Raw genomic sequence first — 25,858 nt, forward strand, 5'->3', positions numbered from 1 at the left:
TCTTTAAAAAAAAAATTTTTTTTTAACATTCTACAGTTGTTATGCAGCAGAGAAACAGAAAATTGCTGCCTCCAATGAAGTAAAAATGAATATTACAGAGAAAGCACCAGAGAGTCACATGGTAAGTACGAGCAGACTGCAACACACAACCAAAGAACAGAAATAAAAGATGTTATCTGAAATTGTATAACAACAGGAAAAATGGGCTGATTATGTGATGATTATGAGTGAGAGAGAAGAGAAGGCTGAGGTTATGGGAGGAAGAAGAAGATGTGTGAGAGAGGAAGTGGGAGATGAAAGAGTGAGCTTGGGAGGATGATGTGGAGGGAGGGAAGAAGAAAAGAGGAAGGAGGAGGATGGGAGAGGGAGGGGGAGGATGGAAGACTGGGAGGAGGATGGAAAGGAAGGAGGAGAGAGGAGGATGGAAAAGAATGAGAAAAGGAGGGAGGAAGGCAGGAGGAAGGGAAGAGGACAGCAGAGAGGAGGATGGGAGAGAGGGAGGAGGATAGAAAGGAAGAAGAGAAGGAAAGGAAGAAGGAGGGTGAAAAAAGGAGGGGGAGAGCGAGGGTGGACCCATTCCTTCGGGACGTTCTGAGCATGCGCAGCGGCTTGGGCTCGGCTGCTGCAGGGAGGCGGCTGCTGCGGTGCAGGGGCTGTGCGAGGCCCGAGGCGGGGCTGAAGCGGGAAGGGGGGAAAGGGGCCCGGGATCTATATCCAGGACAAGCCCGGACCCCGCAGCCGCTCCGCTTCTCTGCCCTGGCGCTCGCACGGAGGCTCCCGGGCCTCCTTTTGGACTAGCGCCTCTGGGGCGCCCCGCCGAGCCCCGGTAAGTCTCCCGCCGGCCCCGTCGAGCTCGGCTCCCTTCCCCCTCTCTTCGCTCCGACCCTCCCCCCAAGCCTGGAGCTCTCCCTGTCCCCCTAGGAGAACTTCCCTTCCTCCCCCCCGCCCCGCCTTTCATCCGTCCTGCTGCAGGGACCGAGGGCTGGTTCTGGGCTCAGCGAGCCCGAGTTCAAATCCCTCCTCAGACAGGTTTGAGTGACCTTGGGCAACTCACGAAGTGTCTCCCTCTGCCTCAGTTTCCTTTTCTGTAAGATGGGATCATAGTGGCGCCGAGCTCCCCGGCTCGTTGCGAGCATCCAGGGAAATAATGTTTGAGCCTCATTTATTCAGTGCTTAGCACTGGCCTGGCACCCAGTAAGGGGTTTCCCCCCCTTCCCTTCCCTTTCCCTTGTTATTCTTCCTCCAAGCCCGGCCTCTCTCCCCCTTCCTCCTGCCCCCTCCATCCTACCTCGTCATCTTTGTTCCTTTAAACATTTTACTTCCTTTGTATTGTCTATTTTATTATGAAATTATCAGCAACATTTCAATAAACAAACAAAACAAGGGTTGCATATTAAAAAGGTGAAATTTGCTTTTTTTTTAAAGGTATGTTAAATTTAACAGGATTGTAAAAAAAAAAAAATGACCTGTTTTCACTCTGTCTTGGTTGCTGGCTCTGCATTTTTCATTGGTCAGTTTACCGCGTCTATGGCTACATCTCAGTATCCATGTCTTATTCAGCGAACCACATGCCCTGTGTGCCAGGAGATGGGAGGAATGAATGTTTCACCTTTATTAGCCCCTCACCTATTACCATCCATTCCCCCGGCGTCTAGGCAAGCTTCCTAATCCCTCCTCTTGGTTTGCAGGGTGTTCTGCAAGACTCAGCTTAAGTCCCACACTCAGTAAGAACCTTCACTCCCCCCCAGTCCTTCCAACATTTGATGCCCTCCCTTCTATCTACTCTGTGTACAAATTTCTGATGTACCTGGTTTACCCGTTGTCTCTTCCGTTAGAATATGTGCTGCTTGACTACAGAGTCGGGTTTTTTGTATGTGTTTTTATTTTATTTTTTTGTCATTCTTTGTATGCCCAGTGCTTGCTTGTTAAATGCTTGTGGGCCCTCTTGGTTCTGGAAGAGTGGGGTAACCTGTATCATTCACCCAGCTCTCTGTTACAGATTTCTGACTGCAGAAATGGCTCAGTCTCTCTCTTTTCATTTGCCTTTATTACTCATTCCCCACTTTTACCCTTTTGCTTGGAGTAATATAGTAATAGTGTTAGCGTTCTCTGTGAAGTGACATGGAAATGGATCATACTTTCTAGATGAGAAAGCATTAGGTAATCCACATCAGCAGGCCACATCACACCTCCAAATTAGTTACTTTGTTGCCTAAGAAGAATGCTGCCTGTTAAGTATTTTTTTCTCTGGGGACAATAACATACCAGATGATTGTGTTTCACCCTGTGAATCCAATACAGATTGGATCTTACAATTGTTTATGGCACAAGCCACCTATATTCCTGGATTATTCATTGAAAATTGCATTTGCTAGTTTAAATAAAGATAATGTTTTCTTGTAGTATTGGTACACAGCCTTAAGATTTTATTCATTGTATCTCGCTCTATTTTTTTTCATCATAAAGTTTATTTTTGGGACATGGTGCCTAATCTTTTTCCACACTGAAATGAATGAATTTTGTTGTGATTGGGAAACTTATTAATATCTATCAATGGCATAAATATCTTGAGAACTATGTGTAGTCGATATTATAAAGTAATCTAGAAAGATAGTCTTTGTTTTCTTATGAAAAACATTGTGTTTTCCTTTGACTAAAATCAGCAGATCTCTGTAGCCAAAAAAAGAGAAATACCTTGTTAGGTCACTTTTTTGGAGTTTAATAATTGTGCTTATGATTTTATACTTATGTTTAGTTTGCTAGAAGGTAGTCATCAAAATAAGAAGTTTTTGTACAATTGAAAAACTAAAGTATATACTCTATAGATCAAAATATAAAACATGGAAATTGCTATTGAATAATCTTTTAAGAAAGTGATGACTTTGAAACAGACTTGAACGATAGCCTTTATTTATGAATTTGGAACTGTTATGTTTTACTCTTTTCAGAAAACTAGTGGGGTTTTTTTTTTGGAGGATAGTAGGGGATGAGGAACAAATTATGTGTCAAAATGTGTTGATTAAAAAGAGGTCTACTTCTAAAATATTGAATAACTTATATGTATATGTGAAATTAAGAGGTTAATTAAAAAACAGAATTTATTTGTTGTTTTCCCCCCTTGTCATTCATTAAGGCATCCTGTAACTTATTCCTAATTATTTTACTCATTGATGCTTTTGATAACATGGAAGTTAAACTAGAAGTTTTATTATCCACAAGTATCAAGCAGAAAAAACCTTGGCCTCGAATTTCCTGGCTAGGACAGGTAAGTATTTCTTTTCATTCATATAAATGTGTATTTATTAAATGTTTTATGTTTATTGAATCTATCTATCTATACACACACAAACATATATAGTTTTAGTTTTAGTTGATCCTCTAGTCCAGTCTTATTTTATAGATGAGGTAAGTGAAGCCAAAGGAGGAGAAATGATTTGTCTGTTCAAGGTCACAAAGATGACAGTTGACATAGCCAGCATTCAATGCAAGTGCTTTAACGACATCCAAGGACTGTGTTTTTTCCCATTATCCCATGAAAGTCCCCTAAATAAGTTTGATTAAAAAATTATGTAAATATCTTTTATTTTTGGGAAATTATTTCTTCAAGAAGAATTTATTGGAAAAATATATTTTATTATTGGTTTAACTTTTTTGTATTATTTGGAACTAGAGTGGTGTAAATTTGAAGAGGGAAATCTTCTAAAGGTAGGACAAGTAGGGATGGGAGCTAGATCAGAGCTCTATGCTTCCATTCTTCCTCATGGTAGGTTTGTGAAATTCAACAGCTCCTCTGCTTCTTCCACCTAAAGATATCACTCAGATAAGATACTTCTTTAATACTTAAGTGTATCTGTCATTTCATCAGTGTAGTATTGTTTACAACTATATAGATTGCTTACACTTGCCTTCTGAGTCTGTGTAAGTCATGTTCAAGTTCTTTCAAAGATCTTCCACAAAACATCTACTGGGAGGCTTCCTTTGCTCTTTCTAATTTTGTCAGTTCTAGTAGAACACTTGGGATGTCCCACTTGCTTTTGCCATCTAACCAGTTCACTTACTTTTCTGATAACGTATTTTCTTTATGGTGCCCTATGTCTGTTTGTGGTTCAGTCACAGTCACCCACAGTCTTGTGAGTGTTTTATGCAGATTACTTTCACTGATTATACTTTGAATCATTTACAAATTTGATTCCTCAGAGACTATGGTATTCTTAACCATACAGAATTGATGGGAAGACATTTGTGTTAAAAATGATAGTTCTTTACTCCAAGGAGCAACTTTGAATTAGTAAAAGCATGCATATTTTCTTGTGCATAATTTCTCTATTATTTAATTGTGAACTTACTTCATTGTCCACTGGCAGTGTTTGTCTTAGACATACTAAAGTACTAATTTGATAGGCCAGACATCCAACTGCATATCATGGTTTGGACAACAAGCATTTTTCATCCCTACAACTGTATGTATCTTTGAATGATCATGGATTTCACTGTAATAGCCCTTATTCAATCAGCCCAATATAATGAACAAAAAGAAGTTAGCTGAAGGATCCTACCATTTAAAGAGAAAGTCATTTCCATTTGAATCTTGTACAAAACTTTTTCCATAATGGTTACATAATTCTGAATAGATTTTTGTGACTCATTGGAGAGTTACTATTGTTCAGTTGTGTCTGGCTCTTCGTGTTTCCATTTGGGATTTCCTTGGCACAGATATTGAAGTCTCTGCCATTTCTTTCTCTAGCAAAGAATTAATATAATATGCCTACCTATAATATGGCATACTACGGAGTTCTTAATTTGGATTTCTTAGATGTCCAAGATGCCAAGATTGGGGAAAAAATTGCCTCTTTATTTTTCACTAACTTCTAACTAAAATTTAGCGTTTCATTTGTTTAAAAGAATTATTGTTAGAGTACCTAGGCTTCACTGGGTTGCCAAAAATGTCTATGACTCAAAAGATCTTAAGAATCTTTGGCAAAGTGAATAGAATATTATACTTGGAGTCAGGAAGAATTAGGGAGGAATCTTGCCTTTGACACTTAGCGAAGCTGTATGGTCCTAGTCAAATCCTCTGACCTCTCCAAGCCTCAATTTCCTCATCTCTAAAGTATGATAATATTACCTATTACATAGCATTTTTGTGAGGCTCAAATGAGATAATGCATGTCAAGGACTTTTCATACCTAAAAAAGTGTTATGGAGATTTTAGCAACATAGTATGAATAGAAGGCCCCGTTGCAATTAAAACTCCAAACTGCATGAGATTTTAAAAGTAACTATTAGAGAACAAATAAGTTAGGAAAAGGTACTTAGGGAGTACTTGCATGGTGAAGATACTTAGAAACAGTGGAAAATTCTTAAATAGCATTCACTTATTGCTGTCTATGGCCATTATATGATTTCTGATTAAAATGTGAAATCATTGTCAAAATGGATTTCATCTTTTGGCTTTCTTGTTCCCCCTTTTTATTGGTACTACTCTAATTAGAATAAGTGAAGGGACAATTCTGCTTGGCATATCAGTATCTCCAATGTTTCTTCTTCAATAGGAAAAAGAAGCTATTTTCCTTTTGGATGATAAATATATAAATGAAATTAATTTGCCATCTGGAAAGACAAAGAAGAAAATTCCTCGTCTACAGCTTTTGCTGAAAAATGTTGTCATTTTAACAACTTCCAATAATGGTTAAGTATTTATTACTGTCATTATTTATTTATTTATTTATTTTTACAAAAATTTTATTCTTAGGCAATTTTTCAGCATTGATTTGTTCCAACTTTTCCTCTTCTTCCCCCCACCCTTTCCCCCAGATAGCAGGTCAACCAATACATGTTAAATATGTTAAAGTATAACTTAAACACAATATATGTATACATGTCCAAACAGTTATTTTGCTGTACTTTGAAGAATCTGACTTTGAAACCATGTACAATTAACCTGTGAAGAAAATAAAAAATGCAGACAGACAAAAATAGAGGGATTGTGAATTCTATGTAGTGGTTCTTAGTCATCTTCCAGAATTCTTTTGCTGAGTGTAGCTGGTTCAATTCATTACTGCTCTATTGGAACTGATTTGGTTCATCTCATTGTTGAAAATGGCCACATCCATCATCATATAGTATTGTTTTTGAAGTATGCAATGATCTCCTGGTCCTGCTCATTTCACTCAGCATCAGTTGATGTAAGTCTCTCCAGGCCTTTCTGAAATCATCTTGCAGGTCATTTCTTACAGAGCAATAATATTCCATAACATTCACATATCACAATTTATTCAGCCATTCTCCAGTTGATGGGCATCCACTCTGTTTCCACTTCTGACCACTACATAAAGGGCTGCCACAAACATTCTTTTTTTTTAATTTAGAATTTTTTTTCCACAGTATATATGCATGAGTAATTTTTTTATAATATTATCCCTTGTATTCATTTTTCCAAATGATCTCCCCCTCCCTCTAGTCCCTCCCCTTGATGACAGGCAATCCCATACATTTTACATATGTTACAATATAACCTAGATACAATATATGTGTGTAAACACCATTTTCTTGTTGCACCTTAAGTATTAGATTCCGAAGGTATAAGTAACCTAGTTAGATAGGCAGTAGTGCTAACAATTTACATTCACTTCCCAGTGTTCCTTCTCTGGGTATAGTTATTTCTGTCCATCATTGATCAACTGGAAGTGAGTTGGATCTTCTTTATGTTGAAGATATCCACTTCCATCAGAATACATCTTCATACAACATTGAAGTATACAGAGATCTTTTTGTTCTATTCATTTCACTCAGCATCAGTTGATGTAAGTCTCTCCAAGCCTCTCTGTATTCCTCCTGCTGGTCATTTCTTACAGAGCAATAATATTCCATAACCTTCATATACCATAATTTACCCAACCATTCTCCAATTGATGGACATCCATTCATCTTCCAGTTTCTAGCCACTACAGAAAGAGCTGCCACAAACACTTTGGCACATACAGGTCCCTTTCTGCTCTTTAGTATTTCTTTGGGATATAATCCCAATAGCAGCAATGCTGGGTCAAAGGGTATGCACAGTTTGATAACTTTTTGGGCATAGTTCCAAATTGCTCTCCAGAATGGCTGGATTCTTTCACAACTCCACCAACAATGTATCAGTGTCCCAGTTTTCCCACATCCCCTCCAACATTTATCATTATTTGTTCCTGTCATCTTAGCCAATCTGACAGGTGTGTAGTGCCACAAACATTCTTGCACATACAGGTCCCTTTCCCTTCTTTAAAATCTCTTTGGGATATAAGCCCAGTACTAATACTGCTGGATTAAAGGGTATGCACATTTTGATAACTCTTTGAGCATAGTTTTACTGTTATTTTTAAAACCTGATATTAAATTGATTTTGGAGGTAATAGTTCCATGGATAGAGAATTGGTCTTGAGCCAGCAAGAACTAGTTTCAAGCCCTGCTTCTAACACTTACAGGCTGTATAAGCACACTTAACTTCTAAGTTTCCCAGATCATTCTTTTTTTCCCCTCCCAGTAGTATTTTATTTTTCCAAATACATGTAAAGATAGTTTTCAGTATTCATTTCTGTAAGAATTTGTGTTTCAATTTTTTTCTCCCTGCCTTTATATATGTATAGTATTTTAAAACATATTTCCATATTTGTCATGTTGCACAAGAAAAATCAGACTAAAAGGGAAAAACCATGAGAAAAAAAAACAACCAAACAAAAAAAAAATGAACATACTGTTTTGATCCACATTCACTCTCCATAATTCTCTCTGGATGAGGATGACACTTTCCATCCCAATTCTATTGGAATTGCTCAGACAATCCTTTCACAGTTTAAATTGCAGTGTAGGTGCTAATCTATATAGATAGTTTTCTTGCTGAAATTCTCTATACTACTAATAAGATCCCACAGACAAATAGATTTCAATTTGTAGTGATTTGTAATTGAAATGAATAGTGGAACATTTTCAAGTATTTTAATAACAGTAGTTGAGAAGAAATCTTTTTCTTTTTGAAAACAGATGCTTGGCTATCTGGGGTACTTAACACTGGTGAAATTTTTCTTTGGAATAAAGATCAAGACTGCTTGAAAACTGTATCTGCAACTGAAGAGTCTAAGACACTGATAACAACAGCCTTAGGTAGGAATCTCTTAATTGTCTGTTTGCAGTTACCAAAAAAATAGAAGGGAATAAGTTTGAAGTACTCTTTTTACAATCCTAATTGAAATCTCCTTTCATTGTTTTTGGTGACACCTGTCTCTGACACACCTAACATTTTTGTGTCCAGTATAAATTCATCCTTATTAATACTGTTTTCTTCCTTTGCACATGTTATTTTTTAAATTTTAATTTTATTACATATATATTTTTAATTAAAGTTTTTTTATTTTCAAAATATATAGTTTTCAGTATTCACCCTTGCAAAACCTTGTTGTGATGTTCTGTTTCTCTAAGTTATGATCGTTCTCTGGGAGCAGGATTCTTGGGGAGCTTCTGGAGGCAGCCTTCCTTTCAGTTTAGTTTAATAATCCCAAAATGCAGCCAGGAGTTAAAGTCCTTTACTGTCTTTTTCCAAATCTTATCTCCAGATCCTTTATTTTCTCCTTCGAGCCTTGTCTCCTTCATTTGGGGCTCAGCTAGCTTTTTTTTTTTTTTTTTTTTTTTTTTTTTTATTCATTTTTCCAAATTATCCCCTCCCTCCCTCCACTCCCTCCCCCCGATGGCAGGCACTCCCATACATTTCACATGTGCCACAATATAACCTAGATACAATATATGTGTGTAAATACCATTTTCTTGTTGCACATTAATTATTAGCTTCCGAAGGTATAAGTAACCTGGGTAGATAGACAATAGTGCTAACAATTTACATTCGCTTCCCAGTGTTCCTTCTCTGGGTATAGTTATTTCTGTCCATCATTGATCAACTGGAAGTGAGTTGGATCTTCTTTATGTTGAAGATCTCCACCTCCATCAGAATACATCCTCATACAGTATTGTTGTTGAAGTGTACAGTGATCTTCTGGTTCTGCTCATTTCACTCAGCAACAGTTGATTTAAGTCTCTCCAACCCTCTCTGTATTCCTCCTGCTGATCATTTCTTACAGAGCAATAATATTCCATAACCTTCATATACCACAATTTACCCAACCATTCTCCAATTGATGGACATCCATTCAAGCTCCAGTTTCTAGCTACAACAAAAAGAGCTGCCACAAACATTTTGGCACATACAGGTCCCTTTCCACTCTTTAGTATTTCTTTGGGATATAATCCCAATAACAGCAATTCAGCTAGCTTTCTTAAAGGCCTCTCTCTCTCTTTCTGGTTCCCAAGAGCTCTTGTCCGAGTGTCTCCAGCCAGCCAGCACGAAAGTAGAAGTTGGAATGAAATCTTGAGTCTTCCTCCCAGAGAGTGGGCTTTTATATGTTCTCTAAAGGTGTGACTCTAATGTGTGGACCAATGAGCAAACTCCTTTAAAGGTGTAAACTTTTTTAAAGGTGTGAACTAAGTGCATAAGTACCTTGTAAGAATCCTAACACCTTGTGTTCCAAAATTTGTGTTCCAAATTTTTTTCTTCTATATTCTTCTATACATATTTCCACAAACATAATTTTGCATATTTTGTATTTGTTTTTTTTTTAATTTATAAAGTTAGTGTATCAGGAATTTTTGATTAGTAGGGCAGAAAAAATTGGTACATTAAAAAAAACATTTTATAGAGCTGGAAAATTTGGTTTTCTGATGTATAATTATTTTTTCTCCCCAGAGTCTTCTCTGAGACTGTACATCTATGTATCAGGAGATGGAAAAAGAGTTCTGCTTACTACACCTTTTGGATGCATCTTGCTATGGGAATGTTTAGAATCTGAGAATATTATATATTCAAAAAACTCTTCACTGTTGGGTCAGTGGTCACAAATCCAACCTGAAAAATCATTTGTTTTGCCTTCTCCTGAAGATAAAGAAGCTGTAGTAGATGCTGTTTTTATAAGAAATGAGGTAAATTTGAAATTAGACAGATATTATATGATTGGAAATTGAGGAAAAAAATTAATCATGAGAGCTATTTTAATAAGATGTATAGAATTTCATCTGGATATTTGAATAGTAATTTTAGGATTAACTCATATGTCACATGAAAAAATTTCAACATCTCCTATTCACCCTTTAAATATTGTAAAAAACATGGTTTAGACTTGTAATAGATTTTTTTCTGATGTTACTTTCTTTTTTTTCTTTTATTTAGAATTTTTTTCCACAGTATATATGCATGAGTAATTTTTTAAATAATATTATCCCTTGTATTCATTTTTCCAAAATTTCCCCTCCCTCGCTCCCTCTACTCCCTCCCCCCGATGATAGGCAATCCCATACATTTTACATGTGTTACAATAAAACCTAGATACAATATATGTGTGTAAATACCATTTTCTTGTTGCACATTAAGTATTAGATTCCGAAGGTATAAGTAACCTGGGTAGATAGACAGTAGTGCTAACAATTTACATTCACTTCCCAGTGTTCCTTCTCTGGGTGTAGTTGTTTCTGTCCATCATTGATCAACTGGAAGTGAGTTGGATCTTCTTTATGTTGAAGATATCCACTTCCATCAGAATACCTCTTCATATAGCATTGAAAGGTACAGCGATCTTCTGGTTCTATTCATTTCACTCAGCATCTGATGTTACTTTCAATAGCATATGCAACAATATGGAATTCATGGGATTAAGATTGTTAAGAAGTAACTCACATTTCGTTTGGAATGCACTATTTTTTAATTGGGTTGTGTGAATTCTAAGGCTTCCTAGCTTAGATTTTTTTATAGTTATGTGCTAATGCTTTTTTTTTTTTAAATAAAATCTTGCTGACTTTTTAATATTTTCCTAATGTACCTCCCTTCTAGAGAGCCATCCCTTTTGTCAAAGAATTTAAAAATAAAGAAAAAAAGTTATGCAAAATTAATTAATCAGTATATCAAAAAAGTGTGACATTATGTGTAGCATTCCATATCTGTAGATCCCCTTATCCTCATTCTATTTTTTGTGTTTTCCATTATTTCTTTTATTTCTTTACATTATTTAAAAACTCTTTCCATTTTTACTTGTATATCTTATAGTTGTCACTCTAAATTATATTATAATGTTTCATTTCAATAACTGATCCGACTGTGGCCTGTCACTTTTTTTTACTGTTGGATATTGAGTTGTTGCTAGGTTTTTGTTATTATAAGAAATGTAACAATAAATATTATCATAATTAACCTTTTCTTTTTGAATGTTCTTAGACTCTATTTTAATAGTGGGATCATTGAGTCAAAGGATATTTTTTTATTATAGCTTTTTATTTACAAGATATATGAATGGATAATTTTTCAGCATTGACCGTTGCAAAACCTTCTGTTTCAACTTTTCCCCTCCTTCCCCCTACCTCCTTCCCTAGATAGCAGGTAGATCCATACATGTTAAATATGTTAAAGTACATATTAAATACTATATACATATATACATATAAAGGCTATGATTTTAAAAATTCATATTATCCTGCCAGGTTGGATGTCAGAAGTATTTTAATTTTGTATTTCAAATGATTTTACAATATAACATTAACTTATTTAATCTTTGTATAAAGTAAAATCAGGGTGTTTTTTTTTCCTTTCTTTACAGTTGCTTGGTGATTGCTGCTTGTGTTCATTTACTTTTTATTCTGGGGAATATTTGATGTTAACATTTTTGGCGCTTCAGTGGCATGAAAATGTATCTCGATCTAGTAGGTAAGAATTAATTTTTCTTTTAAAAAATAAACAAAACCGGAACCCTATTTTAAAGTTAACAGATAAATATCCATGGACTCTTCCCTCTATTTTTCAGGATAAGAACAAAAAAAGTTTTATTTCCTTGAAGTTGATATTTAAAAATGTTGGGCCCATAGTTCCAATGGTCTGTGATGGCGAGAGCCATCTATACCCAGAGAGAGGAGTGTGGGAACTGAGTGTGGATCAGAACACAGTATTTTCACTTTTTTATTGTTGTTTGCTTGCATTTAGTTTTTTCTCATCTTTTTCCTTTTTGATCTGATTTTTTTTGTGTGTAGCATGATAATTGTGGAAATATGTATAGAAGAATTGCACATGTTTAACATATATTGGTTTACTTGTCATCTGGGAAGGAATTAGGGGAAAGGAGGGAGAAAAAATTGGAACACAAGTTTTTGCAAGGGTGAATGTTGAAAATTATCTATGCATATGTTTTAAAAATAAAGCTTTCTAAAAAAAAAGAGGAGAAAAACTGGAGTCTAAGAGAGGCAGCAACAAGAGGCGGTGGGTAAGAGTACTGAACTTGGAATTCAAATTTGACTTCACACATTTGATACTTACTAGCTGTGTGATCCTGAAGAAGTTGCTTAATCCTGGTTGCCTTACCAAAAAAAAAGTTGGGGGCCCACGAAATCTTTGCCTTTTTTAAAATGCTTATTTTCTTAGAGCTGACAAAGTTTTTAATCATAACATGGTGGAAATCTGATTTATATTGATCTGTAGGGACACACAATTTAGAAAAAGTTAAAAAATAAAATTGGAAGTTAAAAAGAAATATGAACTATTTATACACACGAATTTTTAAACTTTTTTCTATCAAAATATTTAACCATTGTATAAGTACAATAGCATAATATTAGCTCACTTAGCACTTTAAGCCTTACCAAGTACTATCCTTAAAACAACCTTGTAATGTAAATAATCCAAATATTATTAACTATTTTACAAATGATGGAACTGAGACAGAGATGTGTAAATTGCTTTTCTCCAAGTTAACACTCGCTGTAAATAGCAGAACCAGTATTTCATTGCCATTCCCTCAACCTTGAATATCCCAGGAAATCTAGGCCCATCAGATCAGGAAATTTTGAACTATTAATAAAACAATTAGGTTGCTCTTATTTAACTGATGGTTATCCTGATGAAATTTTGAAGTATCTTGAAGATTGTCTTTAAAAGTAGAAAACAGTATATGTATACATCTGTTGTTTCAACTATGTTAAATTTTAATTACTTTTTAAAATTAAAATTTAAAACTTTAAAATTAAAATTAAAAGCATATGATGAATTTGTTATTGTAGTATTCTCTCTAAAATGTAATCTTTTCTAGTTGGGGTTTCCTTGGGGGCTCTGAAGGCAGCCTTTATTTCAGTTCAGTAATCACCCCAAATGCAGCCAGGTATTAAAGTCCAAATCCTTTATTGTCTCTTTCCAAGTTTTGTCTTCTTTCCTGTGGCCCAGTTAGTGTTCTTGGAGGCCTTTTGTAGTCTTGGTTCCAAGAGCTTGAGCTCTGGCTTCTGAATCTCCCCAACTGAATCCTGGTTGAGGCTTCTAGCTTATATATGCTCTCTTAAAGGTGTGAATCTTGTGGAACTCTAGTAAGTACTAAATACATTACTGAACTCGAGAACTGTTAAGCACCATGCTAAATTAGATAACTATTGTCTCTATCAATTCTACTGACTTAGCACTTTGTTTCAAGTTCTGGCCCATAACATGTTATAATTTCATTATTTTAATTTTTTCAGTTCATTGTCATACCAGGTCCATTGGGCACATCAAGAATGTTTTCTATGTACCTTGGTTCCTAAATGTGAATCAGTGAAATCAAGAGGAGCCCTAATTACAGCATTTTCAAGGGATGGCCTTACCCTGGCTGTAACTCTTAATCAAAAAGATCCAAAGGTCAGTAAAACTAATCTCTCTAGCAAAGTGGAATCTGTAAAAGCCCGAGTTGAAGTCATCTTAGAATTTCCCTTCATTAAATATATTTTATTGCCTTAACAATGAGTCTCTAAAATAAAAGTGTTTATGGTTCTCAAGCATTTATCTGCTTGAGTAATTCTATTTACAGCTGTAGTCTGTTGTGGGCCAGCTAGGTGATGCAGTGGATAAAGTGCTGGGCCTGGAATCTAGAGCATCTGAGTTTACATCCAGCCACAGACACTCGAGCTGACCCCAGGCAAATCACCTAACTCTTCTTTGCCTCAGTTCCATGGGCAAAAGCCTATAAGGTTCTGTAAAGCCAGACACGATTGAAGGATGGAAACACAAATTTTCCAGGGCTCCTCCTTTTGAGCCCTGAAGCCCTTTTTTTGGAAGCAGATACCAACCCTCTGGGGTTCTCCTGCCTGCCTAGGGACCCCTTAATTGGGGATTGGGTTAGAGTGGATCCTTGAATAAGTGGGAAGTCCTAAGAGTCTGGGCCAGGGTCTGATTAAGAGTTGTGGGGGGCTGTCTGCTTTATTGTATAGCTGAGGAAACAGACCATAGAAGGTAAGATGGCTTGCCCAGGTCATGTAGATGGTAAGTGTCAAAGAAAAGATGGAGATTCAGGTCCTCAGCTAGAGAGCCAGGACTTTTTCCATTGTGTCTCACATCATATCTCATCTGTGCTTAAACTCCCAGGTCAGCCTGAGGTGTCCCAGGTAACTGTAAAACAAGAATTTTTAACCTAGAGGCTGTGGATTTGTTTGTTTTAAAATTTAATGTCTATTTCAGTATAATTGATTTTCTTTATAATTCTCAGTATTTTCCTTTTCTTCTCTGCATTTATAAACATTTTGAGAAGGGTATCATAGGCTTGACCACTAACACTGGGCTTGGAGTTATCAGGAAGACTCATTTTCCTGAGTTCAAATTCAATCTTAGATCCTTTCTAGCTGTGACCCTGAGCAAGTCATACTGTTTGCTTTAGTTCCTCATCTCTAAAATGAACTGGAGATGAAAATGGCCAACCATTCCAGTGTATTTTCCAAGAAGCCCCAAATGGGTCACAAAGAGTTATCTATAACAGAAAAAAGACAACAACACACATGAGTTTGAACATGTTCAAACTTGCATGTTTGCAAGTTTTTATTTCTTCTTTTTTGAATTGACTCTTCATTTAGACTTATAGCAATAGCTTATAAATTCTGGATATGAAGCTTTTTACATTATGTTTGCTGAGAAAAATTTCCCATATCATGTAGCTTTTTTTAGTTTGTTTTTATTGTTCTGTTCTTTATTGAACAATTTGAAAAAAGTTATTAGCTTCATCCATACTTATTTCTTTAAACACATTTTCCACATTTGTAGCTACATAATAAAATTTTTGTTTTTTAAAAAATTAAACTGACGTTTATCTAGCTAGATTTTATGGTATGAAGTGTGGATCTAATTTTTTTTCTCTCCACATTATTATTCAATTTTTCTGACAGAATTTCTTGAGTTAGCAGCTTTTGGCTAATCATTTAGTTCTAGAAGAGGGCATGTTAGTCTTTTTTAATTTTTTGCTTAATGCCAGATACTTTTCATAGTAGCTCCTTTATCTTTTAAAGTCAGTGATGAGTAAGTCTCTCTCTGATGTACTTTTTTTATCTAGTTTTCCTACTTTTTTCCTCCACATAAATTTCATGATTTCATTTAATTCCACAAAATTTACCATTTGTATTATTTCTGGTAATGGGATTTCAAGATCAAAAGTTATAACTACTTTTATGAACTGATAAAACTTGATCAGGTGCTAAAATTTTGTTTCTCTATATCATGCTATATTATCTACCTAATTTCTGTACACTTTGTTTCAGTTATATGACGGAGTTTCTTCTAAGACCAATGTATAGGATTAGTAGAATTGAATGTAGTATTTTTTTTGTCTAGTATTTTAACATAAATAATTTTTGTAGTATTTTGGTCTATAATAAAAATTCATTAGTAAAGATTTTTGCAAAATAAGCCTCAGTTAATTTTTTTGTGTGTTTGTGTTTGCTTTCTAGGCCACACAAATATTATTTATAAACATACTGAATTTTGTTGCTCTCTGTGGTAATCTTAAAGGTTGCAGCAATAAGAATCCTGTGGTTCCATCCAGACTTATTAGGTAAGATCACTTTTAAAGAATGCCAGAATAAGTTTACTTTTAAAAAAAGTTTTAATTTTTAGAGTTCTTGGAATTTTACAAATGACCGGGGTCTGCTTTATATCCATTGTCATTTGTGGGGAAGAGATTCTAGAAGTTCTGGATAATAAAGTCTATGAGTCAGTCATTATCAGAAGTGGGAGAGGGAGATATCAGAGAGGAATATTGTATATAAAAATTTCTCTTTCTTTTCTCATCTACTTGCTTTTCAAACCCTCTTTTCCCTTCCTCCTTGGGAGAGGAAGGATTGCAGAATGATGAGAAAACTCTGGGATAATGTAGAGAAGTAGAACAGACTAGGGATGATTGAGATTGCAATTTTTCAATCTTGCATATAATATTAACATAAGCAGGACTTTAGAACAAGATTTCTTAAATTGGGGATTAAACACCCCATGTGGAGTTATGTAATTGAATATGAGTCACAACAAATTTGATAACAATAAAAGGTTTCTGAACACAGTGATCAAAAATTAAGTTCTAAATCAAATGTGTATCCAAGCACTTGTCTATATCACACTGTACAACTTTACTGCAGTCTTGGTTCTGAACATATACCGTACCTTTGCACTGTGCAGGCACAAATGCTACCAGAAACACCGTGGCTCATGTTTGGGACTAAGTTGCATAAACATTTCTTGGTGGGAAAGGGGTTGCAAGTTGAAAAAATTTGAGAAAATCTGCTTTAAAGATAGGTGCACAGATGATAGATGCTGGGCCAGGAGTCAGGAAGATCTCACTTCACTTTGGTTCAAATACTTAGTAACACTGGGCAAATCCACTTAACCTTAGTGGGGATAATATTAACATATTGTTTTGAGATTAAATAAGAGAATATTTATGAAGTGCTTTGCCAAATGCCAGACACACAAGAGGTGCTATATAAATGCTTATTTTACTCCCTTTCTCTTTCTCTACCTTGTCTTTAGGCAAAACTGAAAAGAAGACAAAGTTTGTCTACTTTTCCTCCTCCCTCTCTCGACCATTTTCCCCCACTTTCCCTCCTTCTTCATAATCAAAATTCCCATTCCTTGAATGCTAGTGTTCCCAACTAAGTATTATATGATTTAGGATTCCCCAGCCAGAGAACTGATCATTCCTTTGAGGTATGGGGAAAAAAAAGTATGCTATCTGTAAGTGAATCTGAAGAAGAGTGGTACCAACTAGTTGTGATGAAATTTTCCTGAGGGAGGGAATCTCATAAAAGATGAGGATGTCATGGTAGAGTTAACAGTTTTGAAGATCTACTGAACACACTTCTAGAATTATTAGTGATCCTTACACTGTAGATGTAGAATACTAATCTGACTAATGCAATTTACAATTATGTATGAGTACCCAGATTTATTCTCCAAATGTGTATTTGTATTTTAAAAGTTTTTGTTATCTAAATAGATGTGTTTGGTGGAATGTTATGGAAGAGAGGTTTTTTGAATACAAATATTCCCCAATAAATAAAATACATAGAATCTTTACTACAGTTACAACTAACTATACACTATTTATCATTCCAACCCCATTAAATTTCTGCCTTTGGAATTTAGAAGACATCATTACAATGCAACCTACATTTTATTATGAAGAGTTTTGCAAATTTGTTGTACTTTTCTCTTTCCAGGTCCTACTGGGTGGGTGATATTAGCTGGACTCATGATAGCCTTTTTCTGGCCTGCATATTAAAACGTGGCTCCTTGATTCTCTTGACCTGTTTGGGTGAATTGCTAACTTTGATCACATTTGGTTGTTCTATAGAATTTGGACCAGCAGAATTTATTCCACTTCATCCACTAATAACATATAGGTGAGAAAGTATAATAACATATAAATGAGATATAATTTTTAATTGTTTTAATTTGTGATGATATCTTCCTTCTGGGTGTTACTTGTATACATTTTTTTTTAATAATTTCATCTTTCACATTAAGTCTTTCTTTTCTGTCTGTCATTTCAATATCTGTTTCTTATTTATAGTTCTCTCCTATTTCTTATTATGGCTTTACCCTGATGAAAAATTGACATTGTGATCATGTAAGTATTATTGTTTACATGTCTTAAAAGCATCAGAAAAATATAAAGTTTGCAGTGATTTATTACATTTCTTTTGATTAAATTTCAACTCATTAAAATTTTATAATTCAAAATTAACTTGGCACATGAGCTTTTGCATTTGTCCTAGAAGTTTTAGTTCCTTTTTTAAAATAGAAACTCTTGTTGATTTTGTTGACATTGTCCTAAAATTTTGAAGGAGGAATGTAGAAAATATGCATTTATTTCTAATATGAATATTACCTCTTAATAGTTTTAATGTAGAATTTAAAGTGATCCAATGAAATATTTGGCTAGTCTAGTCACTGTTTAGATTTATAACTTTGAATTTGTTTATTAGAGAATGACATTTATCAGGCGTAGAGCAAGTTTGGGGAAGTATTTGTGTATTGCAATTAAAATTTTTTTACTTGTATTTCACTTGCATATTAAGTCACAAATGATTTATAATTTATAAGGGAATTAGGAATTCCCATTTTTTATTGTGGTTTAAAATATTTATATTGTAGTAGTTTCTAAAACAAAACATAGTTTTTTACCCATGAAGCAAATTTACAAAATGAGAAAAAGATATTAGTTAGTAGGTATACTTAGTGTAACTTTTCATATGTTACTACAGTAATTTAAATTGATGAAATTTTCTCAATATCTGCAGAGATCTTTTATCTATTTCTGTTAAGTTGGTACAGTTGGTTTCTGTCACATTCTATGTGTACAGTCAGGTTAAATATCTAGCTTTGAGAATTGAATGAAATGTGTTTCATAGTATAGGACCTCCTTTTTGAATTCTTCTCTTCCCTCCTACTTCCAACCTTAGAATTTGAAAGAACTGTTATTAAAAATATTAGAGGAGCAGTAGGTAGAGAAGAATTATTGATAGATGGGATCTAGGAATTATCCCATTATTTATCCTTTCCATTGCACATTCCTTTACTTTTTGCCTCAGGTCATTTTCTTAAGAAGATTTTTTTTTCAGTACATTTTAGGTGCTTTAAACATTAATTTATGAAACCATTTTATTTCAGAGTAATTATTTTTATAAAATTACAGAAGTAGCAAAGTTTATTTAGAACAGATAAAAATTTTTTTCACCACCAATTCCACACTCCTCACCTTATTATTGATTTCTTATTTTTTTAATGCTTCATCAACAGAATGCTAATATCTCTAACTCTACATTATAAAATTTAATGAATGTTTCTAGAATAATTATGTATGAGGTACTGTTTTAGGCTTCCTGAGAGATATAAAAATAAGATATATAAACCGTCAAAGACTTGAAAAATCAAATTAGTTTTCTCTTCTATTTTAAATAGATTGCTAGGAGGAAAGAAAAAGGGAATCAGTCAGTGTTGATGAAAATGCTACAATTTGCTGAAAATATAAAATAATGATAAAAATTTACAAAACATACTTTTTAACACAAAATACATTATTGTTTAAATAAGAAGAAAAGAGAAGAAATGTTTTTGCATTTCATTCTTGCTCTATTATCTTTTTGTACTGTCACTTTTTTATTTCTGCTTTCTTTCTTTTTTCTTTTTTTTTTGGCATTTTTTTCTTGGAAGACAACATAAAATGGAAGCATTTTATTATTTCCCTGTAAATTTGACTTTCCTTATCCTTTTTTTTTAATTTTGGGGTTTGCCTACTAGACCACAACAATATATACCTCAAGATTCAAGTTATTCCCTTGATTCATCAGCCTCTGATAATGACCCAATGAGACAGAAATTTTCTGTAAAAACACACTCAAGATTACCCTACCTAATTGTCTCTGATGGATATATGGTTACAGTACTTCGATTTTTTGATAATTTATCCCCATCAGTACTTATGAAATCATTTCTACTTGAATCCACCCAACGACTTGAGAACATACATCAAATGCTGATATTTCAGGTAAGATAATGTAAAACATTCATATTGCATTATAAAAATTAAAACAATAAATAAAGCCATTTGGTTTGTACACTGATATTTTTCTGGTATAGAAAAGTAATGAAAGTAGGAGTTTGTAGTCTTACGTTGTTTCCTTTTATAGTCTAAAGGAAAAAATCTGAGATTACGGTCATTGGATTCACTCCGATCTTGTCTACTAAAGCATCAAGGAAACCAAAGTTCAGTTGTCTCTGCTATCCCCAGATTCTTACAGGCAGAGGAAGAAATAGGGGAATTGACTGAGAAAATGTCAGATTTGCAGGTACTTGCCCTCATATTTTTATTGTGAGTGATTTATTTCAGTGCTGCTTCAAGAAACAACTTCTGTTTCTTGCTTGTAAAGGGGAAGGAGAATTGGGGGACCCTGATTATATCTATAGCATCATTACCCTGACTGTATCTATAGCAGCATTCCCTGGATTCTGTAGTAGCATTACAGTTATTTGATGTTCAGGTGTTTTTTTCTCATTTCAGGATGAAATAGAAGAAAGTAATAACAGTAAACAATTTTTCAGTCATTTTTTCCCTTTTTGGAGTCAGAAAAGTGATTCTTTGTTTGATGAAGTTGAAGAAGGAAGACTAGAATTTGCATCTATGTTTGATACAATTCATGCAAAGGATGATATTAAGGAAAAAGATGATATCATAACAGAACTGCATTCCATCCAGAAAAATCTCCTTGCAGCCTGGAATATTGGAATTTCAAAAAATGTGGAACACAAAAAATTAATGTTAAATTATACAGTAACCTGCATTACTCATTTTTTCTACATTCTTCAGTTTGTAAAATGTCCTTCTCCTAAACAGAATTTTTATTTAAATAAGACTTTAAGGCATAATGCATGGCTGCACTGTGTCTTTCAATTTTTTCATCAATGTTTATCTGTTCAGTATTGGGATTTAAGATATAGACAGACTGTGGGACATTTGATAAAGTTGACATCACAAACTCTTCAGTTGATATTTGTTCAGCAACAGCAAGATCAGTTATTTTCAGATACCCTTTTGGGTTGTTTCAACTTACTTAAGATGGTCTCTGACAGTCTAAATGGCATATATACTCTTCAGCATCAGGTGATTTCAACATCAGATGACGGAAATAGGACTGTAAATCATGAATCATTAGTTGTACCTATTTTTCAAAATTTTTCTTACAACTGTACTCAGAAACCATGGTCATGGAATAGTTTTTTAAAGTTACCTCCTCAAGCCATAAATCTTGTTCAAAAGCCAGGTCACAGGTATGATTTTATACTTAAATTACTATGTCACTAAAGGTTTAAATAGATTTTGGGTTATTAAAGGCATTATAAGACTTACATTGAATTCAGTACATGTGGAACAAAAGCAATATTTATAAGAATTTCTTTATATTTTTAAAAATTAATTTTATAATTATATATTTTTTTGACAGTATATATGCATGAGTAATTTTTTTATAACATTATCCCTTGTATTCATTTTTCCAGATTTTCCCCTCCCTCCCTCTACTCCCTCCCCTAGATGACAAGCAGTCTCATAAGAATTTCTTTACATTTTTAACATCTGTACAGAAATTTCTAATCAGATACTTGGAAAATATCAACAGTTTAGATTTGGAAATTACATAATTATTTATTTTTAAAAAAAAATTAATAGTTTTTATTTACCAGATATATGCATGGGTAATTTTACAACATTGACAATTGCCAAACCTTTTGTTCCAATTTTTCCTCTCTTTTTCCCCTCCCAGATGGCAGGTTGACCAATACATATTAAATATGTTAAAGTCTAAATTAAATACGGTATATGTATACATGTCCAGACAGTTATTTTGATGTACAAAAAGAATTGGACTTTGAAATAGTGTACAATTAGCCTGTACACAGGAAATCCAAAATGCAGGCAGACAAAAATAGAGGGATTGGGAATTTTATGTAGTGGTTCATAGTCATTTCCTAGAGTTCTTTTGCTGGATGTAGCTGGTTCATCTCATTGTTGAAGATGGCCACATCCATCAGAATTGATCATCATATAGTATTGTTGTTGAAGTATACAATGATTTCCTGGTCCTGCTCATTTCACTCAGCATCAGTTCATGTAAATCTCTCCAGGCCTTTCTGAAATCATCCTGTTGGTCATTTCTTACAGAACAATAGTATTCCATAATATTCATATAGCACAATTTATTCAGCCATTCTCCTCTTGATGGGCATCCACTCAGTTTCCAGTTTCTGGCCACCACAAAGAGGGCTGCCACAAACATTCCTGTATATACAGATCCCTTTCCCTTCTTTAAGATCTCCTTGGGATACAAGCCCAGTAGTAATACTGCTGGGTCAAAGGGTATGCAGTTTGACAATTTAGTTCCAAACCATTCTCCAGAATGGCTGGAGGTATTCACAATTCCATCAACAATGTATCAGTGTCTCTGTTTTTCCACATCCCCTCCAACATTGCGCATTATTTTTCCCTGTCATTCTAGCCATTGTGACAGGTATGTAGAGTGGTATCTCAGAGTTGTCTTAATTTGCATTTCTCTGATTAATAATGACTTGGAGCATCTTTTCATTTGGCTAGAAATAGTTTCAAGGAAATTACATAATTTAGAAAAATTTTACCAGTTTTTGAGTATCCTAAAAATATTTGTGCAAGTAGCTGTTCAGAATAAAATATATGTTTTTTAGAATTCAAATTAAGATAGATATTCAGAAAATCATAATTACCTATTTTATATATATAAAAAGTATGTATACATTACATATTCATTTCTAGTTTGTAAGGATTTTTAAAAAAAATAACATACCTAACTTTCTCTGCAGGTTATCCAACCTTTGGCAGCTATTGTATAAGCAAACTTTATGGTATCAAGCTCATCTAAGTAGGTTGGACCCTAAGGATGACAGACAGTTAACTGAAAGAATATCAAATGAAGAGTCCTTTGTCAGATCCTTATTGTGCCATATTCAAGCTGTTCTACAGACAGCAGGATGTTGCTTGAACCAAGCTTTGGAGCTAAAGTCTATAATTGGTCAGTGTTCTAAAAAGAATTTCAGTCCATGTGATTAAAAATACATTACTGGTTTTTGTCTCATTTTGGAAGCTGTGTTAAGTATTTATCATGTCTATTCTCAAGCCAATGAAATAAAAAGTCATTCTTTTAATGTTTCATTATGAATAAACAATTTGTATAAAAACAACTTAATGCTAATGAGAGGTATTTTTATTTTTTTTATTTTATTTTTTTCAGAGGCTGGGGTTAAGTGACTTGCCCAGGGTCACACAGCTAGGAAGTGTTGTGTCTGAGACCAGATTTGAACTTGGGTCTTCCTGAATTCAGGGCTGGTGCTCTATCCACTGCGCCACCTAGCTGCCCCCTATTTTTATTTTTATTTATTTTTTTTATGAGAGTAACTGCACATATTTATATGTAGTTAAATCAGGGTATATATACTATCTGGTGTTTTGTCCTTATTAGTAGCATAGATTTTTGTAGGTTTTAAAGCCAAAAGAACCTTTCAACTTAAACATTGTCTATTCCAACTTTCTCATGTTATGAATGGAAAAACAAAGTTAGAGAGAAGCAAGTTACTTGCTCAAAGTCATATGTCTATTTAACATCTAAAGAATCCTTTTTTCAGTGTTGTATTTTATTCCTTTATAATAATATAACAGAGTTGCTAAGCTTTTCCCTTATTATAGAGCTTTTGGGTCATTGTCAATTTTTTTTGCTCTTATAAATGATATTGCCATGAACATTTTTGGATAATTTTTTTTCCTTTGGTGATTATTTTTCTTTGGCATCTCTTTCCCAGTGCAGTACTTGTAAATATTGACTGTCTGAAATAGTCTTAATAGAAGGGAAATTATAGTGTTTCTAGTGATATATTTATTTCATGTAACTATTTGCCAGCCAATAGGAAATGAGTTTGAATAATGTCAGTGATAATTGGTTTTCTTTTCTTTTTTTTTTTTTTTCGAGGTGAGGAATACTTTCTTTTGGGATCATACGAAGAATCTGTTCAACTATGGAAGAAAGCACTACAAGAAACCAAAGCATTAGGTAATTGTATTGTCCCCTTAAGAAATGGTTGCCTAATGACCAACTACAATTCTAGGGAATTGCAATGAGAAATTGTAGCTTTCTTATAATAGGGAAGACTTAGGGTATGAATTGAGGCATATTTTTTGGGTACACAACCAGAGTGGGAATTAGTTTTTGCTTCACTGTATGTTTTTTGTAGTAGAGGTTTTTTTTTCCTTATTTTTTCAATTCGTGGGAGGTGAGAAGGGAGGGAGAAAATGCAGATCTTAAAATAAAATTTAATTTAAAAAAGAAAAAATTATATGTGCTAACTTAGAGTGAACTAAATATGTCACTTGATCTATGACATTTAATATATCATGTGAATTAATTGAAAATAACTCCAGTCATACTGCTGAAATCATTTTTAATGTCCACATATAATAGAAAATTGATTCATACTAGTTTTCAAAAAGGTGTATTTTAAAATTTCATCTCAGTGTATCTTACTTCAAATACAGCAAATTATAGTAATTTCTCAGTTCCAGGGATCTGTGAAGTTTGTGAAAGAATCTGTACTGACTCCAGTTACATGTTGAAAATGAGAGAAGTTGAGATTTTAAAGTAATTTTTTTTTAAACTGGGGAAGAATTTAGAAATAGGAACTAAGAACTACACATTGTTCCTTTCTTTTTTTTCTGAAGCATTTTCTTTGGGAAGATATGAAACTTCTGTCTACTAACATGGCTCAGAGAAGTTTATCCATGCTAAAAGCAGGATCAAACTACTTTTGCCCAACAGATTTCCATAAAAAGTAATTGAGTAGAATTTCTAGAGGATTGTTTTTTGAGGATATTATGTCAGACTGAGGTAATAGGATAGTTTCTTCCTGGCTGAAAGTACTCTGCCCTATTACTTAATTTATTTTTGCAACTTTTTTTCCAATCACATGTAAAGATAACTTTCAACATTTTTTTTTAAAGATTTTGAATTTAAAATTTTTCTTTCCTTTCTTCTCCTCAAGATGGCAAGCAATCTGATATCAATTATACATATGCAATCATGTTAAATATATTTCCATATTAGTCACATTGTGAAAGAAAAAATAGCTCAAAAGAGAAAAACCACGAAAAAAACCCCACCCCAAAGTGAAAATAGTATGTTTTGATCTGCGGTCAGACTGCACAGTTTTTCTCTGGATGTTGATAGCATTTTCCATTATGAATTTTTTGGAAAAGTACTGTTTTAGAAGAGTTTTCCCAACTTTTAAATATCAATCAATAAACATTTGTTAAGTACTGTGGGTGTTGGGGGATATAAAAATGGCAAAACACAATCCCTGCCCTGAAGGAGCTTGTAAGTCCTGACCACTTTGGAAGCCTTTACCTGAAAATACTTCATGGTGCACAGTTCCTCAGGAGGTTGCACTGCTTTTCTTTCTGTTTTACCTAGAGCCATTGTCAATTAGTCAGCCTCCATCAGACTTTTAGATAGTTGAGCATTAGTCATCCTGACATCATCTGAAATAAAGTAGAATCTTTTGAAACGTGGATGATCCTCATTCAACCAATTCAGTCTGTTGGATATCAGGTCTGCTATGTGCAAAGTACTGATTGATACAGACAAAGTAGGGAACTCTGATCTCAGTGAGCGTGATTTTTTCAGGAGGAGAGAGTAAGCAGTAACTCATAGCATTAAGAATTACTTACCATTGGAAATGGCAAATGAACTGAGAACTGGAGGTCAGGGAGTAAGGAGAGGCAACGGGCCAGCTGCAGAGAATGGGGAGCATCAAGGGGGCCAGCCTTGCTGAAATGTAAACTGAAGGGGAGTAATGAGAAATAATCCCAGAGGTAAAGATTGTAGCTTATTAAGAATGAACGAAGAATGAAATATTATTAATTTTTTTTGTTTTTAATGAAAGTTTAATATT

At 34.2% G+C, this 25,858-nt stretch overlaps 1 protein-coding gene across 6 annotated transcripts in view; it reads left to right on the top strand.

Annotated features, from left to right (window-relative positions):
* Positions 1–640: 640 nt before the first annotated feature.
* The window catches only part of CPLANE1 (ciliogenesis and planar polarity effector complex subunit 1), a 122,331-nt gene continuing 97,113 nt past the window's right edge, over positions 641–25,858 (top strand). For 4 of the 6 annotated variants that reach the window (XM_074282632.1, XM_074282634.1, XM_074282635.1 and 1 more), the window contains exons 1-14: positions 642–826; positions 3,134–3,265; positions 5,553–5,688; positions 8,020–8,139; positions 9,770–10,002; positions 11,667–11,773; positions 13,564–13,720; positions 15,793–15,896; positions 17,554–17,736; positions 19,637–19,883; positions 20,026–20,184; positions 20,397–21,163; positions 22,724–22,932; positions 23,884–23,964. In XM_074282632.1, the coding sequence (XP_074138733.1) occupies positions 3,185–3,265; positions 5,553–5,688; positions 8,020–8,139; positions 9,770–10,002; positions 11,667–11,773; positions 13,564–13,720; positions 15,793–15,896; positions 17,554–17,736; positions 19,637–19,883; positions 20,026–20,184; positions 20,397–21,163; positions 22,724–22,932; positions 23,884–23,964 (2,584 nt within the window). In that variant the 5' untranslated portion in view covers positions 642–826; positions 3,134–3,184. Of the gene's footprint in view, positions 827–1,705; positions 1,725–3,133; positions 3,266–5,552; positions 5,689–8,019; positions 8,140–9,769; positions 10,003–11,666; positions 11,774–13,563; positions 13,721–15,792; positions 15,897–17,553; positions 17,737–19,636; positions 19,884–20,025; positions 20,185–20,396; positions 21,164–22,723; positions 22,933–23,883; positions 23,965–25,858 lie in introns of those variants that run through there. The other 2 variants (XR_012484806.1, XM_074282633.1) reach the window with 2 other exon arrangements.

The sequence above is a fragment of the Sminthopsis crassicaudata genome, chromosome 1 (genome assembly GCF_048593235.1).
Source record: "Sminthopsis crassicaudata isolate SCR6 chromosome 1, ASM4859323v1, whole genome shotgun sequence".
Taxonomy (NCBI): domain Eukaryota; kingdom Metazoa; phylum Chordata; class Mammalia; order Dasyuromorphia; family Dasyuridae; genus Sminthopsis; species Sminthopsis crassicaudata.